Source organism: Columba livia, chromosome 1, assembly GCF_036013475.1.
Source record: "Columba livia isolate bColLiv1 breed racing homer chromosome 1, bColLiv1.pat.W.v2, whole genome shotgun sequence".
In the NCBI taxonomy this organism is placed as follows: Eukaryota; Metazoa; Chordata; class Aves; order Columbiformes; family Columbidae; genus Columba; species Columba livia.
In genome coordinates, this window is record NC_088602.1 from 201,393,849 (window position 1) to 201,408,476 (window position 14,628).

The 14,628-nt window shown below is 34.1% G+C and overlaps 1 protein-coding gene and 1 long non-coding RNA gene across 17 annotated transcripts in view; one reads left to right on the plus strand and one right to left on the minus strand.

The window, feature by feature from the left end:
- Positions 1–14,628, minus strand: part of PCLO (piccolo presynaptic cytomatrix protein) — a 434,071-nt gene that overhangs the window by 39,313 nt on the left and 380,130 nt on the right. For 12 of the 13 annotated variants that reach the window (XM_065049216.1, XM_065049212.1, XM_065049210.1 and 9 more), the window contains 2 exons: positions 13,040–13,181; positions 9,503–9,570 (listed from right to left, as the gene is read on the minus strand). In XM_065049216.1, coding sequence (XP_064905288.1) covers positions 9,503–9,570; positions 13,040–13,181 — 210 coding nt within the window. Of the gene's footprint in view, positions 1–6,410; positions 9,387–9,502; positions 9,571–13,039; positions 13,182–14,628 lie in introns of those variants that run through there. The other variant, XM_065049215.1, reaches the window with a different exon arrangement.
- The window catches only part of LOC135578238 (uncharacterized), a 56,552-nt gene that overhangs the window by 30,864 nt on the left and 11,060 nt on the right, over positions 1–14,628 (plus strand). For 2 of the 4 annotated variants that reach the window (XR_010469633.1, XR_010469632.1), the window contains exons 2-4: positions 540–615; positions 9,837–10,047; positions 11,863–12,053. This is a non-coding gene — a long non-coding RNA (uncharacterized LOC135578238). The remainder of the gene's footprint in view (positions 1–539; positions 616–9,836; positions 10,048–11,862; positions 12,054–14,628) is intronic. The other 2 variants (XR_010469635.1, XR_010469634.1) reach the window with 1 other exon arrangement.

Consider the following 14,628-nt stretch of genomic DNA (forward strand, 5'->3'; position numbering starts at 1 on the left):
GGTCAATACAAGTGATTAAGAAAATCAGGCAAGCAAATTATCTTTCCGGGTGCTTACTGAAGCATTATAATAAAGGGTGATATTTTGGGTTCACGATAAAATACAGATGCTTTCAGGTTTTGCTCCTTTTACTTGTTTGTCTTCTTAATATTTGTTAATTTTCTACAGCTCCCATAGTAAAATCAGACTTTTTCTAATGAAATCTTAAAAAAAAAAAAAAAAGAATAATAAAGTTTTTTCAAATTTTCTTGCGACATGATTTAATGGCTAATAGCCATTCAGTTCCAGTTGATATAAGAGTGGCACAAGCTGCTGGCCAGCCAATAGCTAATCACAGTCAGGCTCCCTGGATTATTTACATCTCTTTCAATGACACTTCATAATAACAATTCAGGAACAGGATGATTTGTAACTATGTAAAATGTCATTTGTGATGTGAATACAAGAATACAGAAGATTATTTTGTCCTTTTTCCCCTTATGTTTCTATCTCTGGCTGCAGTCTTTATTCTTATTTAAATTCTTTATCCTTCTTTTTAGGAAAACCAGCTGGATTATACTGGCAAATACCTCAGGAAAGCAGAACTAATTGCTCCAATTATTACTGGAGAACGAGGTGGGCAAATTAGAGTACTGGTCCAATCAGGGTTAGATCAAAGAAATGTTTCCCAGAATTTAGAGAGGAAGTTGACAATTATCAGGCTTATGATACTGCTGGTTTTTTTTATCTTGAATGGCTTCTTCAAAATAGTGTGGCATTTAGGCTTAGTTGTATGGCTATTCCTATTGTGAGGGAGCATGTATAAAATGTTATAGATGGCTTCAAACAAATCAAAAGAGAGAAAGGATAAGGCCTACTGTCAGTGCATAAGCCTGATTAATTGTTTAAGGATCTCTTGCGACAGAAAGCGTATCTGATCTTTGCATTCCCAAAAACAAAGAAGGTGCAGGATGAGGCATCAACATGTGACAGGCTAGCTGCAAGGGCTTATATTCTATTCCCTTGTGGCCCTTTTTATCTCTGTACTGAAGCAGCTACTCATGTGAGAAATCACCCTTGCTGGTATTTTCTGCTTTAAATTTTGTTGGCATTGATTAATCTTACACTGTCAAGAGTAGTAGACGGTAGACCTTTGGTAAAAGCTGATGGCAAAAATCAAGGTTGTGATTTTATATTAAAGACAGTTTAAACAATGCCAGGTTGAATTTTAACCTTTTTCTTTAAAGAGATAGTAGTCTGGCAATACCTTATTCTTACATTTACGTGTCTTCCTGGGATGGCATCACATTTTACTCCTTAATATTTTATTTCATAAAGTTACCTCATCTACATGTAAATCAGAATGGCAACAAGACTACAAAAGCAGATATTGCACCTCCTAAAAATGTACTTTAAAAAAGAGATGACCCCGCTTATATTGCTCTTTAGGAAATACATTAAGAGTGTGCAGCACTTTCTTTTGCTATGTATTACTGCACATAAATTCAAAAGCAAAAAATGCAATTCAACCACCGTTCAAGTCAGGGTTGGTAACATTTCATATCGGCTGTATTTTTCTTTAAATCCATGGATCAATATCCACTGCAATCAAGTCAACAGTCTCATACTTCGTCTGTATATGATTCTATTGATTCAAGAATAATACTTCAAAGTCCAGATTTTTTCAGGTTCTCTTACATTTTAGTATATGTTAGGTTTAAAGTTTCAATACTCTTGAGATATTTGAGTTATTGGGAAGGCAACAAAGAGCAAAGATATTATTTGGCATGTGTGCAAGAATAAAACAGATGGTGCTCCTTGTGGCTTTGAGATACCAGTCTAAAAAGGCCTTAAAAAGAATTGGAACAAGCCTTGGTGCAGAAACATGGAACTGTTCCAAAATAACAAATTCTCTGCTATTATGAAAGTGACTGGTTCTGACTTTGTCATTTATTGCCGATCTGTTTACTGCTAGTGTGCCATGACTCGGGGATTATGTTATAGGAGACAGGAATTTTCTCTCCAGAAGATAAAGTTTAGTTTAACTAAATTTAGAAAAAAAACAATATGCGTTAGTATATGATTTTTGAGTTAATTCGAGACTACTTCTGCCAAAAACCTTGGGCGTGTGGATTCACAATTCCTCTGTCAATTTAGTCACTTTCGAACTTAAACAGAAGTGAGCACAGTTCTTGGACTCTTACCACCCAATAATATACATGTAACAGTCTGATGTTGTTTCAATAATTGGAAGGTAAGACACTGAAAAGAAGGTGGAATTTTCCTGGCACAGGGTCACTGACTGGATCTGTTCAAGACAAAACCCTGGGCAAAGCAAATGAGATGTGCATGCTTGAAGATCCCAGTCAAAGGTATAGAAGAAATCATGGTCGAAGGATTAAAGTGTTTCTACTTCTATAACTGCAAAATATCTTTGCCTGAATGGGCAATAGCGCCCAGAATATGACTCACACAGTACATGAGTATTTGCAGTTTATGTGTTGAACCCTTCAATAATCATTGTCATATCTCATATCATAGAATCATAGAATGATTTGGGTTGAAAGAGACCTTTAAAGATCATCTAGTCCAACCCCCATGATCCCTGCCATGGGAAGGGAGATTTTTCACTACATTAGGCTGCTCAAAGCCATGTCCAATTTGATCTTGAACTTTTCCGGAGATGAGGCATCTTCAACTTCTCTGGGAAACTTGTTCTGTTGTCCCACCACCCTCATCATAAAACATTTCTCCCTTACACGCAAACTAAATCTCCCCTCTTTTTGTTTAAAACTGTTGTCCCTTGTTCTATTGGAGCAGGCCCCGCTAAAAAGTCTCTCTCTTTCTGATAACTCCATTTATATGCTAGAAGGCCACAATAAGGACTCCCTGGAGCCTTCTCTTCTCCAGGCTCAACAAGACCAACCCTCTCAGCCTGTCTTCACAGGAGAGGTGCTACAGCCCACTGACCATTTTCTGTGGCCCATCTCAGGACCTGCTCTAGCAGGTCCATGTCTTTCTTGTACTGGGGACCCCAGAGGTGAACAAAGTCCTCGAGATGGAGCCTCACCAGAGCAGGGTAGAAGGGCAAAATCACCTCTCTTGGCCTGCTGACCATGCTTTTTGTGATGCAGCCCAGGATGCGGTCAGCTTTCTGGACTGCAAGTGCACATTGCCAGCTCATTTCCAGCTTTTCATCCACCATTATCTCCAAGTCCTTTTCTGCAGGCTTGCTCTCAATTAACTTATCACCTTCCTTTGAATATTGGTAATAAATACGAACTCTGTCAAAACTCCTGCCCACTTTACTCATTTTGCAGGTTGTGTTTGATTCTATTCTATAGTTGAGCCTTGTGGAAGAAGTAATCTACCATAATTTTTTCTGATTACTGACCAAGAAAAACAACAAAGGCAGTTGGATTAATCATTAGAAATAAATTGTTAGATATTAATAGAGGACTTTTGTCATGCCAAAGGAAGTTGAAGGTATATTTATAATACATAGAGTATTTAAACTCATTATGTAGTCCATGAGGAAACTCAGATAGCTGCAGGGGCAAAGTATAGCACATAAATTAGGTGCTGATATACTTCATAACACTGGCCTAAAGTGGTGGTAATCTAGTCTCCACAAAAGGTGAGGATGTAGTCCCAAAATGCAGTGGTGCTGGGCTCCAGACAAGCACAAGAAACTACTTGTTGCCTAGAACTGCCTGATAACAAGATGATAATCCCCCTTGTCCAAATGTAGAACATCCATCTTAGATTTTTTTTTTTTTTTGTGTGTTTTCTTTCCTAAATTATAGTGCTTCTCCATTCAATATCAAAGAACTTACTCCAAATATTTAAAAGAAATGGCTGGATGTTTTATCATCTGGTTTCCATTACGCAACTTTGTGGAGGAAGTGCCTACAAATGCCCTAATGCTTCCTTTCTAATTGTGTGTGTGTGTGAGTATGTGTGTGTGTGTGTCTTCAAGAACAGTTAGAGAGGAAAAATGCTTATGAGGGAAAGACAACTAAATATGTCTTTCTGATATTCACATTAGATGACATAAAATGTAGTTATATTTTATAGAAGTTACTTCCTAAGGGTACAAAGATATAAATTAGACTTGATTATGAAAGAAGAAAAGACTCAGGTGATCCCAATACTACATAAATTTAATATTTAACCTGATCTCTGTCTTGCATTGTTCCCAGTCTCAGTGTTTTCATTCAAATTCATAATTGTTTGTACAAGTGCAATAAAATTCACCTTAATTTTAATCCAACAAGAAGTTTAATTCTATTTATAACCTCTTTAATTAATATTAAGCATCATATTTTAATCTGATCACAGTCCTCTTTGTTTGCTTGGTTTTTTGTTGGTTGGTTTGGCTTTTTTTTTTTTGTGTGTGTGTGTGTGTGTGTGAAATGATGCAGATAGCTGCAGAAAAAAGTTTCTCATCTGCAGTAAACCCCATATGTTCAGCCTGGCCAACCAAGACATCAAAGTACAGATCTGTGCATAGGCAGAAGCACTTGCAGGTCTCAGTAACTGTACTGTGATTAGCTTTTAATTATTTCCTTCATCTGTCTTTTTTCTCCTCTTACTTATAATTTTATGGTTGACGGTCTAAAATTAAGACAATTTCTCTCTGAGTATCTTTATAAGAACTAATATTATAGTTCTGATATTTCAATGATTAGAGTTAAAAAAAAAATCAAAATGTTAAATTTCTAAAATGTGGAAATGCAGCAAGTTGATTTAAGCAACATCTCAAGCCCTTTGTCTCTTCTCAGTCATGCCACAGTGCTGAAACAGTACCTTTGGCTTAAAAGGAGTCTCTCTAGCTTACCTAAACAGCAAATAAAGGAGATTTTTTTTTTTTGTGAGTTTTAATTACTTCAAATAATGTGACAATACTTAGCTGTGCCTGTGCTGTCAGTTTGTTATGTGCTTTATTTTACCCAAGAGCTAATTCACATATTATTTCTGGGTATCCCTTCAAGAGAAAGTGTGAAACAGTTTGCAAGACAATTTGGTCCATAGTCTATCCTGTGCAGATATAATTGATGAAAATTTCATCAAGACTATTCAGAAATGTATAAAGGAAAATTTACAAGTTTAATAATCACCAGTCCCTTACTTACAGAGGTCATAGACTTTTCCTCCAAAATGTTAATAGAATGACCTCCTAGCTTTTTATAATATTTGTGTGGTATTTCAACCATTTTTCTCATAAATAAAAATTAGACAGTTGTAATTAATAAAATACAAAGTTAACTGATAAAACTACTGTTAAATCTGAATTTCTTAGTTTATAATATATGCCAAAAAACGAGCGAGCTCAAAAATTAAGGAAAAACATGGATGTTTTTTAGCTCAGACTACTCTGAATAGATGAAATAAAAATCACAGTATTGCCAGATTTTCCTGTTAAAGCATGATGTTATCACAGAGCTTGTTTATTGTTGTGGTTGTTTTAATCTGCAACTCAGCCAAGTACATAGCATACAAAAAAGGAAAACCATGGAAGACTTCATTAAAGGTTATTGTAAACAATGTATCGTAAACATCGTAAACAATGAGTGCATACCGTTAGGATGTCACCTTGGAGAAGTTAAGCAAGTATGTGTGGATCATCAGATTTTGAAACAGTACAAATCTATTTCTTCTGCTTGGGTGTGGAAATACATCTGCAGAGTCTATACTAAAATATTCTCTAGTTTTCTGGACAGGGTCAGTCATTTATACAGAGAGTTTCTTACTTACAGGACATCATTTTACTGGACTCAAAGAATGATGGTCAAAGGACAAGTGGAAATGTCAGAAAGTGAGGCTCTGAGCCATGGCAGAACTGTGTAGAGAAGTTTTGGGTATTCAGGACATGGACTGGACAGAATTTTTAAAACAAAAACTAAAAAAACACCACCATTTTGGAAGATGTGGGTGGGAAACCACTCTAGTACTATATAAAGTTTACAGTATTCTGACTGAAAATCCTAACGAGGCCAAGCACAGAGGATGACAGAAGCATTGTGAGTACTCGTTCACTCCAAAAAACACCGAATGGGTGGAGCCAGGCCATGTTTACTGATGTGTTCATCTTTCCTAAAAGACTCTTTTTTTGACATGAACCTCAATGTCTGTAATACTAAAAGAGTATTTTGCATGTGTATAACATATTCAAAATTAGAAAATGCAAAATTTCCCTATATCAAAGTATTTCAATTAAAATGCTATTTATATTTATATATTCCTCTTCTACTAGAAACAATGGCAGTTTGGGATTACTGAGTAAATTTACATTTTTTAAATATATAAAAATAACTTTCCCCATATATTTCTTAACTGGATAAATAGCTGGAGTGTGGAAAATACCATGTGGGATCTATTACCTGAGCAGTTTCATAGGGCAGATATACCAATCATGACCTACAATTGAATCAAGATATTAATCATGTATTTTTAATTGTTAGTTTCAATCCTTACATGGAATGTAATTGCTTTTTTTTTTGTCTCTAATATCTGTAATATTCCATAGCATGTCATAAGAAATCTTTAAACAAAAGATATTGCACTTTCTGAAACTAATAGAGAAATTGGTTCACGTAACTCAGTGAAGATCGCAATATGTATCATGAGATTTACTGAAGCTTAAGAAGATTAAGTATTTTATCTGCTCAGGGCAGAATATCCAGTATAAGACAGCATGCAACAATGCATATCATAAAAATAACTGCAACACAGCATCCAAGAACCGAACTCTGAATTATTTTATATTATTAAGTAGTATGAAAATACAGAATATAACAAGATGATATGTTCAGAGAAACAAAGAATATCATAGAAATACTCATAGTTATTCATATTGACCATTTGGTTGTGTCAACAAAGTAAATAGTACTGGTTTCCAATATTTACTTATAACTTAACTGGTACATCTTAATAGCACAAAAACTATCCCCAAGAAAACATTAGCACAGTTCTCAAATGGGTAAACAATTACAAAAGGAGCATATTTTTCCCTGGTGATTCCACTTATGTACATACCTAAATTTTGATGTCATACCCTGTGAGCTGAATCCAAACTCTGTTGCTACAGTCTTGGTTCAGCTGCCTAAAAATCAGGTGCTTTTGCTATTTGAGAGTCCTACCTTGCTCTGCCTCCAGCTACTGGTCTTAAAGATCTTGTACCTGTAAGTCCCCTGCCATATTTGCCAGGCCTATGTGAATGACCTGGATGACTAAAACATTTCAAGTAGCAGTAGATCCGCATGTCTAAGCAATTGAATTTATTCTGGACAGTTTTAAAGAGAGTAATCTGCAGGCTACTTTTCACAGAAATTATCCATCAAGAATACTTGAAAAAGTAAAAATAGCACTAGTACTAAAACGTTTGAAGTATAACACTAAATGATTTTTTAATCCTTTTTTTTGCAAATGCGAATACAGATGTCAACCATGGAAGCTCTCTACAAATTAATGAAAAATGGGAATAAGTTAATTGCAGAGCTCACCTGGTCCACAACACAGAAAATATATTCCACTACCGAAAACATATTATTCTAAGACTTCAAGATTTTTATTCACTTTTGTTCACCTATGAAAAAAATACCACAATGACACTATAACACTGAAGTAATTCTCAGCTAATCTTGAGTTCCTCTAAATTCCAAACTATATCCCTGCAAGATGATTATATTTACACGTCAAAACAGAAATGTTCTTGAATTGTTTTCCAGCTTTTATTTAAGATTGATGTGTCCCATCTTAGACAGCTACAAATCAGACACTGAAAACTAGGCTGACTGTCCTAGCTTCTCTCAATGGAGGGAAACAACCACACATTTTATCATAACTGGAGTTGTAACTCCTAGAGTACTCAAGCTAGGAGAAGTGAATTGCATCATAAGTGAAAATTAGGGAATTACAGCTCTTGAGTTATTTGCAAATTTTGAAGATGAGCATAAACATACCTTTGGTTGGAAAAATAGTTTTAGTGATCAAAAGTTATAAACGTATTTTTAGCTTGTTCCAAAAGTGTTTTTTGTTTGTTTGTTTGTTTTTGTTGTTTTTTTCAGTTGGTTTTGTTTGCTTGTTTGGGTTTTTTGTTTGTTTGTTTTTAATGACAGAAATATTAAATGTATACATTTTGTATTTGTTGATTCTGAAACTTATGATCCAAGACCTCACCAAAGGGGCAATTTATGATAAACAAAATGATGAAAAGCTATTTGTTTACAATTATCATTCTGTATAAAACACACCATGACAAAGTAAAAATGGAAAATTCCTGATTTCCCATTTTCATCCCACCATTTCTCTTTTAAAAAATAGTTTGGTTTTCAAATACTTAAAAATACCATTGAATTTTGATTTTTGTATGATGAGTACTATGTACTGAAATACTTAGCAAAATTTATATACAAAGTTAAGAATTCCTGCTTTAGAAAAGACAGTTTTATAGTTCTACTTTCAAAGTCTAATTTGATTTCTTCAAATCTGTGGAACATTTGACCATTTTACCTCAAATATAGCAACAGCAATTATTTCCCCATATATACAGATTGCAGAAACCTGAAAAATGACAATTTTTTAAGGTTGAACTTAACATGAAATTAACTTCAAATGTACTTATGAATTCAATTTATGAATGAATTAAAACCCTGAAGCTGCATTGAAATGCATTGAAATGATTAAACTCTTGTTTTAATAATAAAATGAAGATCAAGATAATTAGATTTTATATTTGAGGTCAGCAGAAACATATACTTGAAAGAAATTACCTTATATGTAAAGGGAAATGGAATTTTCTTAACATGTCCTTCAATACAAAACACTCTTAATTTTCATGCAGTTGTCCATTATTACACATGAAAGAGATAACCACGTTGTTCATGAAATGTTGACAGCCATTCTGTCAGGCTCCTTCCAGCTCCAGTATTATAATGTGTCCTTCTTTGGCTTCACTACATTAATGTCGAGAAAAATCACTCAGGATTTCCCAATTAGATAAGAGTTTCCACTATTATCTAAGTGCAGCAGTCAAGTCAAGCTTGACGTTCAGCTAATATTTTTTATTTAAACTTAATGTTTTATGTTGACAGCAAAATTAATAATTGCTTTATGAAGTGAATATTGTGAAATGTTACAAAAAATAGAGCCTGACAGCCATTGGATATTTTCTTTTGATCTAATGGGTACTGAGTTAGCTTCACACTTCATACTTTTTATTCTAATACTATGAAAAACAATGAACATTGAAAGACAGATATTATTCATTCCAATCTAACTATTTAGTTGCTTTAAATAAACAGGTAAGAAACTATTCTCATTTAAACTGAAGACTCATTACATTGATGCTATGTGTGTGATGCTATGATGCATGCCTTAGAGTAAATGAAAGACAGGATCTTAATCTGTAATACAAAGAGAGCATAGGCTAATCTTTCATAGCACAACAAGTAAAAGAAATAAACACATTTGTTCTATAAACATGGGATACCCCTGTAGTGTTGTTTGTATTTCTTTTTACCTTCTGCATCGGTTAATCCTGCTCCTGACTGTTTTACTGGCTCTTGTCCATTCTGGCTCATCTTCCCTCTGTTAAAAGATATGGTGGTAGTTGTCAATAAGATCATAAAGAAATGAAATCTAAGAAAATGATACATCTAAGCCAATGAGGCTTAAAAGATAAACAAAATATAAACAAAGGGTAAACAAAAAGATAAATGTCACAGATATTTCTAAACCACAAAAAAGTGTGTGTAAATATAAACATAAATAGTCAAGAAGATAAGGTCAATGATAATTTTTTTCTATTGGTATTTGGACACGTCACTTAAGAGCATTATGTTTTTTTTCTTTAGGAGCCAACTGCAATCGCATCTTGGTGAGCTCATACATTCTCACAGAATGGGGCCATCAGGTGCTGTCTGCTACTTGCCCCCCATCAGCCTGGGGTTTCACAATCAGTTTGCATAGCTCCTGTACTCACTTTATCCTGTTACGGTGAACAACGAAATATATAATAAGGAGTCACAAAATTGATATTGTGTCTACAATACTACTACTTCAAAGGTAAGGCATGTTTGTGGTCAATATCTTATTTAATGATTGCTTTACATTAGAGTCTAGGCTTAGTATTAAACAAAACCAGTTCAGTTCCAAGACTTATATTAAAGTAAGGTGAGTGGAATAAATCATGCTCCGAAAGTCCCTGTCTTTCTCCACTGGATGCAGAAAGAAGCCCGGTTACAATCTAGACATCTATTTTTAGGCAATGAAAATTAGGTAAAATTTAAGTTATTGTTAAACATACTTGTTGTAAGCTCTAAGCATGATTACAGTCACTCTCAAAAACAAGTCTGCTACTATGACATTTTTGACATGTTTCTCTTTCTCCCTCAAGAGTCCAAATGTTGTGATAAAGAATATAAGGCATTATCTTCAGATGCATGTGATTCCTCTGGGGTCAAATGGTCAGCGCTGTTCTTTGCTATCAACAAAACAGCTTCATGTTTCACAATAGCAACAGAAGCTGCCCAAGTTCACAATGAACTAAAAGCTTAATATAAGATGTCAGTTTTTAAAGTGTTTTTATGTTTAATTTTAGCTGAAATTTATTATTTTCTTTTTTTTTTTTCTGTGTTAGATTCCTTAGACATTGTTCAATTGCATTTCACCTTTGCATTCAAAATTAATATTTTACAGACATCATACTGCTATAGTTGGTCACGTAATACAAAGGCATAGAGAATCTGGTCGTTATCACAGTTGATATCATGAGTAACTTTCAGGGGTATCACAACCAGATAATAAGAGTCTTCTAAAAATATATCTCCCAAATAGAAAGACTTCACAAGATTTATTCATCAGTGTATAACTGTATATAATGATTAATTTCCCTTGATAGTTATATTTAATATTGGCAAGTATTCTCATTATTTACCTCATCAAAAAACTCCCATGGTGTCACTATTTAATTTTCTTTTGCTGCATGACTAAATGTTCTTCTGGTTAAAAGCATTTGGACTAGAGTTTAAAACTCAGCTTATCCAACACTTTTTCTATCAATAAATAAGAAACTTCACCTGAGCAGAGAGCTTAGAAGCAAAAATGCTTTTAAATGCCAAGACACCTAAAATTATTTAGCTCACTTAATGCTTCACATGCAAATTGTGAGCTATGGTCTTATGGATATGATGAATTAAGAGCGCAAGATCAGAATCCATGAAGTCATTATCAAAACAGTGTGAATGCAAATGTTGATTAGAATTTCAGTCATATATATACTGTGATACATAAGAATCTTTATAAAGAATTCAAAATGGAAACAGTTATCTACTTTAAAACATTCTCCCCAGGGATGAACCCAAAGGTTTCTGATGGCAAACAGTAATTTTGTCATTAATTTTCATTAAATTGCCATGTAAAGCCCTTGAGACTAACATGAAAAATAAAGCATTTTTTGTCTATGTAGATGTCCTGTTTCACTTTTAAAGTCTCTGTCTAATAACAGCATATAAACCATTTCCTTTAAAAATGCCATAATAAAAAAATACATATATTGTAGCCCTTAACAGAAAATAAGAGTGCTGGATGTATTTTATTTAATTAAGTACAATTCATGGGAACAATTTACTATAAGAGAAAAGATGAAGCCATGGAGATTTTTTCCTGCTTTTCAGTAGAAGTGAGGCTGGTTTAATATGCTGCTGAATCTGTCAGCCAAATACCAAGTAACTGTACGTAGTGTCCCATTCCTGGACAATACATAGTAAGTGATACTATTTAGATTCAAATTTAGCATATGCGAACTAAAAACTTCTATTGATAGCTCCATGTTGTGTTTCTGTGCATAAAGGTTTTATGCATCTTTGCTTTTCTCATTAGGAATAACAGCAAAATAGTTTTAAGATTATCAAATCCAATTAAGGATTACCTTTTTGCAACTGGGAAGCACAACATGTTTTAACCCAGAAAAAAACATGATGGAAAAGCTCAATGATTTTTAAAAAATTGGCACCCCACAACCTGTGCTTACATTGCCCTCCTGGATTCTGGAAATGAGACTGAAATATGAGGTATGTGTCTATTTTCCTTTTAGCTACTATTAAGCTGTAGACTTTATTTTAGAAATGAAGAATACTTAGAAGTGTTACAGTTCTAGAGAATGATTTTTTTCTTCACTCAAGCTTTTTTAAGAAAATTATATCATACTCTTGTGACTAATAATTCAAGACTGCAGGGGAAAAGCAAAAACTTGTGTCCCAGAGAAAAAACATGGAACAACTATTGCAGACACTGAATGAGCAATGACCACCAACTAATATTTTGAGAAGAATCAATCTATAAAAAATTCAGGTCAGAAACATTAAGTTGATCAGAAACAATTAAGGTGATCAGAAGCAATTGCATTTTGCTATAAAGGAATATAAATTAAATTGCTAATTGAAGATAAATACTGCCAAACTTGAGGAAAAAAAAAAAAAAAATCCTGGCAAAACTTTTCTCTGTGGAGTAGTTAACCAGGAAAAATGACTGAAAATTAAATCACTTCATAGGATCATTGCACTGATAGTATGTTGATAATTCCTATAGGGATACCATCTCAAAAATATTTTTTTCCAACCAAGAACTATTGGGAAATCCTACAAAACTCTTAAAAACTTGGGGAAAGCTGGTTTATATTCAGAATCTGAATTTCAGTTGAATTAGTAAAATCTATTTCTAGAAGGAGGTCAATCTGAAAACTTCTAAAGCCTATGAAGGTTGTACTTTTAAAACCTAACCCAAGCCCACGTTACACACTTGCATCAAAAGCTGAGACTGGCACATCTCTTGTGTGACAGAAATAAATTCATGAGGTTGAGGCACAGGTTTGGTTGGTTATTAAGAATGCAGAGTTCAACAAAGAATAAAAATACAAGCTCTGAAAAATTCTTCACCTTCATCTGTTGGCCTACTGCACAACAAGTCTGCAAAGAAAACTACGTAAAAAGATAACTGGAAAATGGAAGGGCTATACATAGTGTACAGAGGATGTAGTATATTAAAGGAAAAGCCTTACATTCTTGGGATGGGAAATAGATTATTCTCTCCGGTGGCACTGCTGCTGCCTTCGCTGTCCATGCTGTATCCACTGCCAAAGCTACTGGCTGATGAGCCAGTGGAGACAGAACTTTCTGTAGGTCGGTGATTAGTAGACCTTGCTGTACAGGGCAGGAACAGTGGGTTACCAAAAAACTCATAAGACATCAGTACCATCAAAATCACATGCTGAAAACACTTTCAGTTTTTTACTTTACATTACAGTACTGACTTATAATCTTTTGAAGATTATGTTTATTTCCACATAGAATAAGGTGTTCTAAACCAAATAGTATACCACCATTATTTTTTCTCCAGTCATGTTAACAGTTCAAATCAACAGCCTGAAGGAAAAAAAGAATGTGTTTGATTGGTTAACACTGCTTTTCTGATTAAAGATAAAGAAAACCAGTTATTCATCTGAAACATTTCATGTGGTAGTCTCTTAAAAAGGAAAGACTCAGTGTGCCTTTCTCATATTCCTCATGAAACATTCTTTGCATTTGGTGATTTTGAGACAGAGAAGAAGCTGCAAGGAAATATAGGTACACCATATATAGTCACAGAGACTGTATGAAGACTTCCACCCTTCTTCAGACTTAACACAGCTACTGCATTATATTTCTCAACTGCTCCTACCCATCTGGATCTCTCTTACTGCATGTCTAGAATGCTAATGCACATATTTTGCCAGGAGCTGTGCTAAACTTAAGAACATTTGGTGTAGAAAATGTGCACCAGCATGTTATTTTTACTTCAGATGCTTTGTGTTTTGGATATTGTACTACATAAGCAAATCTTCTGGTATTGAGCCTTTGGCAAGTTGAGAAATATAAACAAAAAAAGGACACACTGACATTACACATAATTAATACAGGAACAGTAGAGTAGTATAGCTATTATCATATTGAAAAACAAAATTGTCTGGGGATGTTAATACATTTTTTGTTGTTGTTTTTAAATGTCCTCAACGACATCTACTATTGTCACATTTCATCTGTTCCAACTGACTGAACGTATACACTGAAGACAAAAAATATGTTTTGTAAAGTTATTTTTTCTGTGAAGACTTAATAAAGTTTTATGGTATTTTAGTGAAATGTGAAACTCTAATGCAAGCAGTTAAAAGAGATTTTTCTTTAAACAATAAATTAGCCAAATATCTAAATGGAAATTACTTCAAATAAGAGCCAGAGCCCCAATGGTGTCTTGCCTTAAACTGGCAACCAATATTATTTAGGTTTGACCGGATGAGTAGTATTTTTGGTGAAGACTGCTCCATGCTGCCTGACATGGGACTGAGAAGCTGTGAGTGACTCCTCAAAAATAATACAAAAGCAGATTAATAATTTAAACTAAAAGAGAGAAATGAAGCAATTCACATATTTTTAATCCTTAGGCCAAACTGTTAGTGAAAACAGGACTCTTACTGTGACAAGTGATTCTTTGCTACTAAACCGAGCTGTCACATAACTTTATTTTAAAACCGTAATAGCCTCCTCTGTTTCACTATTGCCTATAGCCACAGAAGGAAACTGTCAATCTAAATTATTTTCAGACAAAAATATT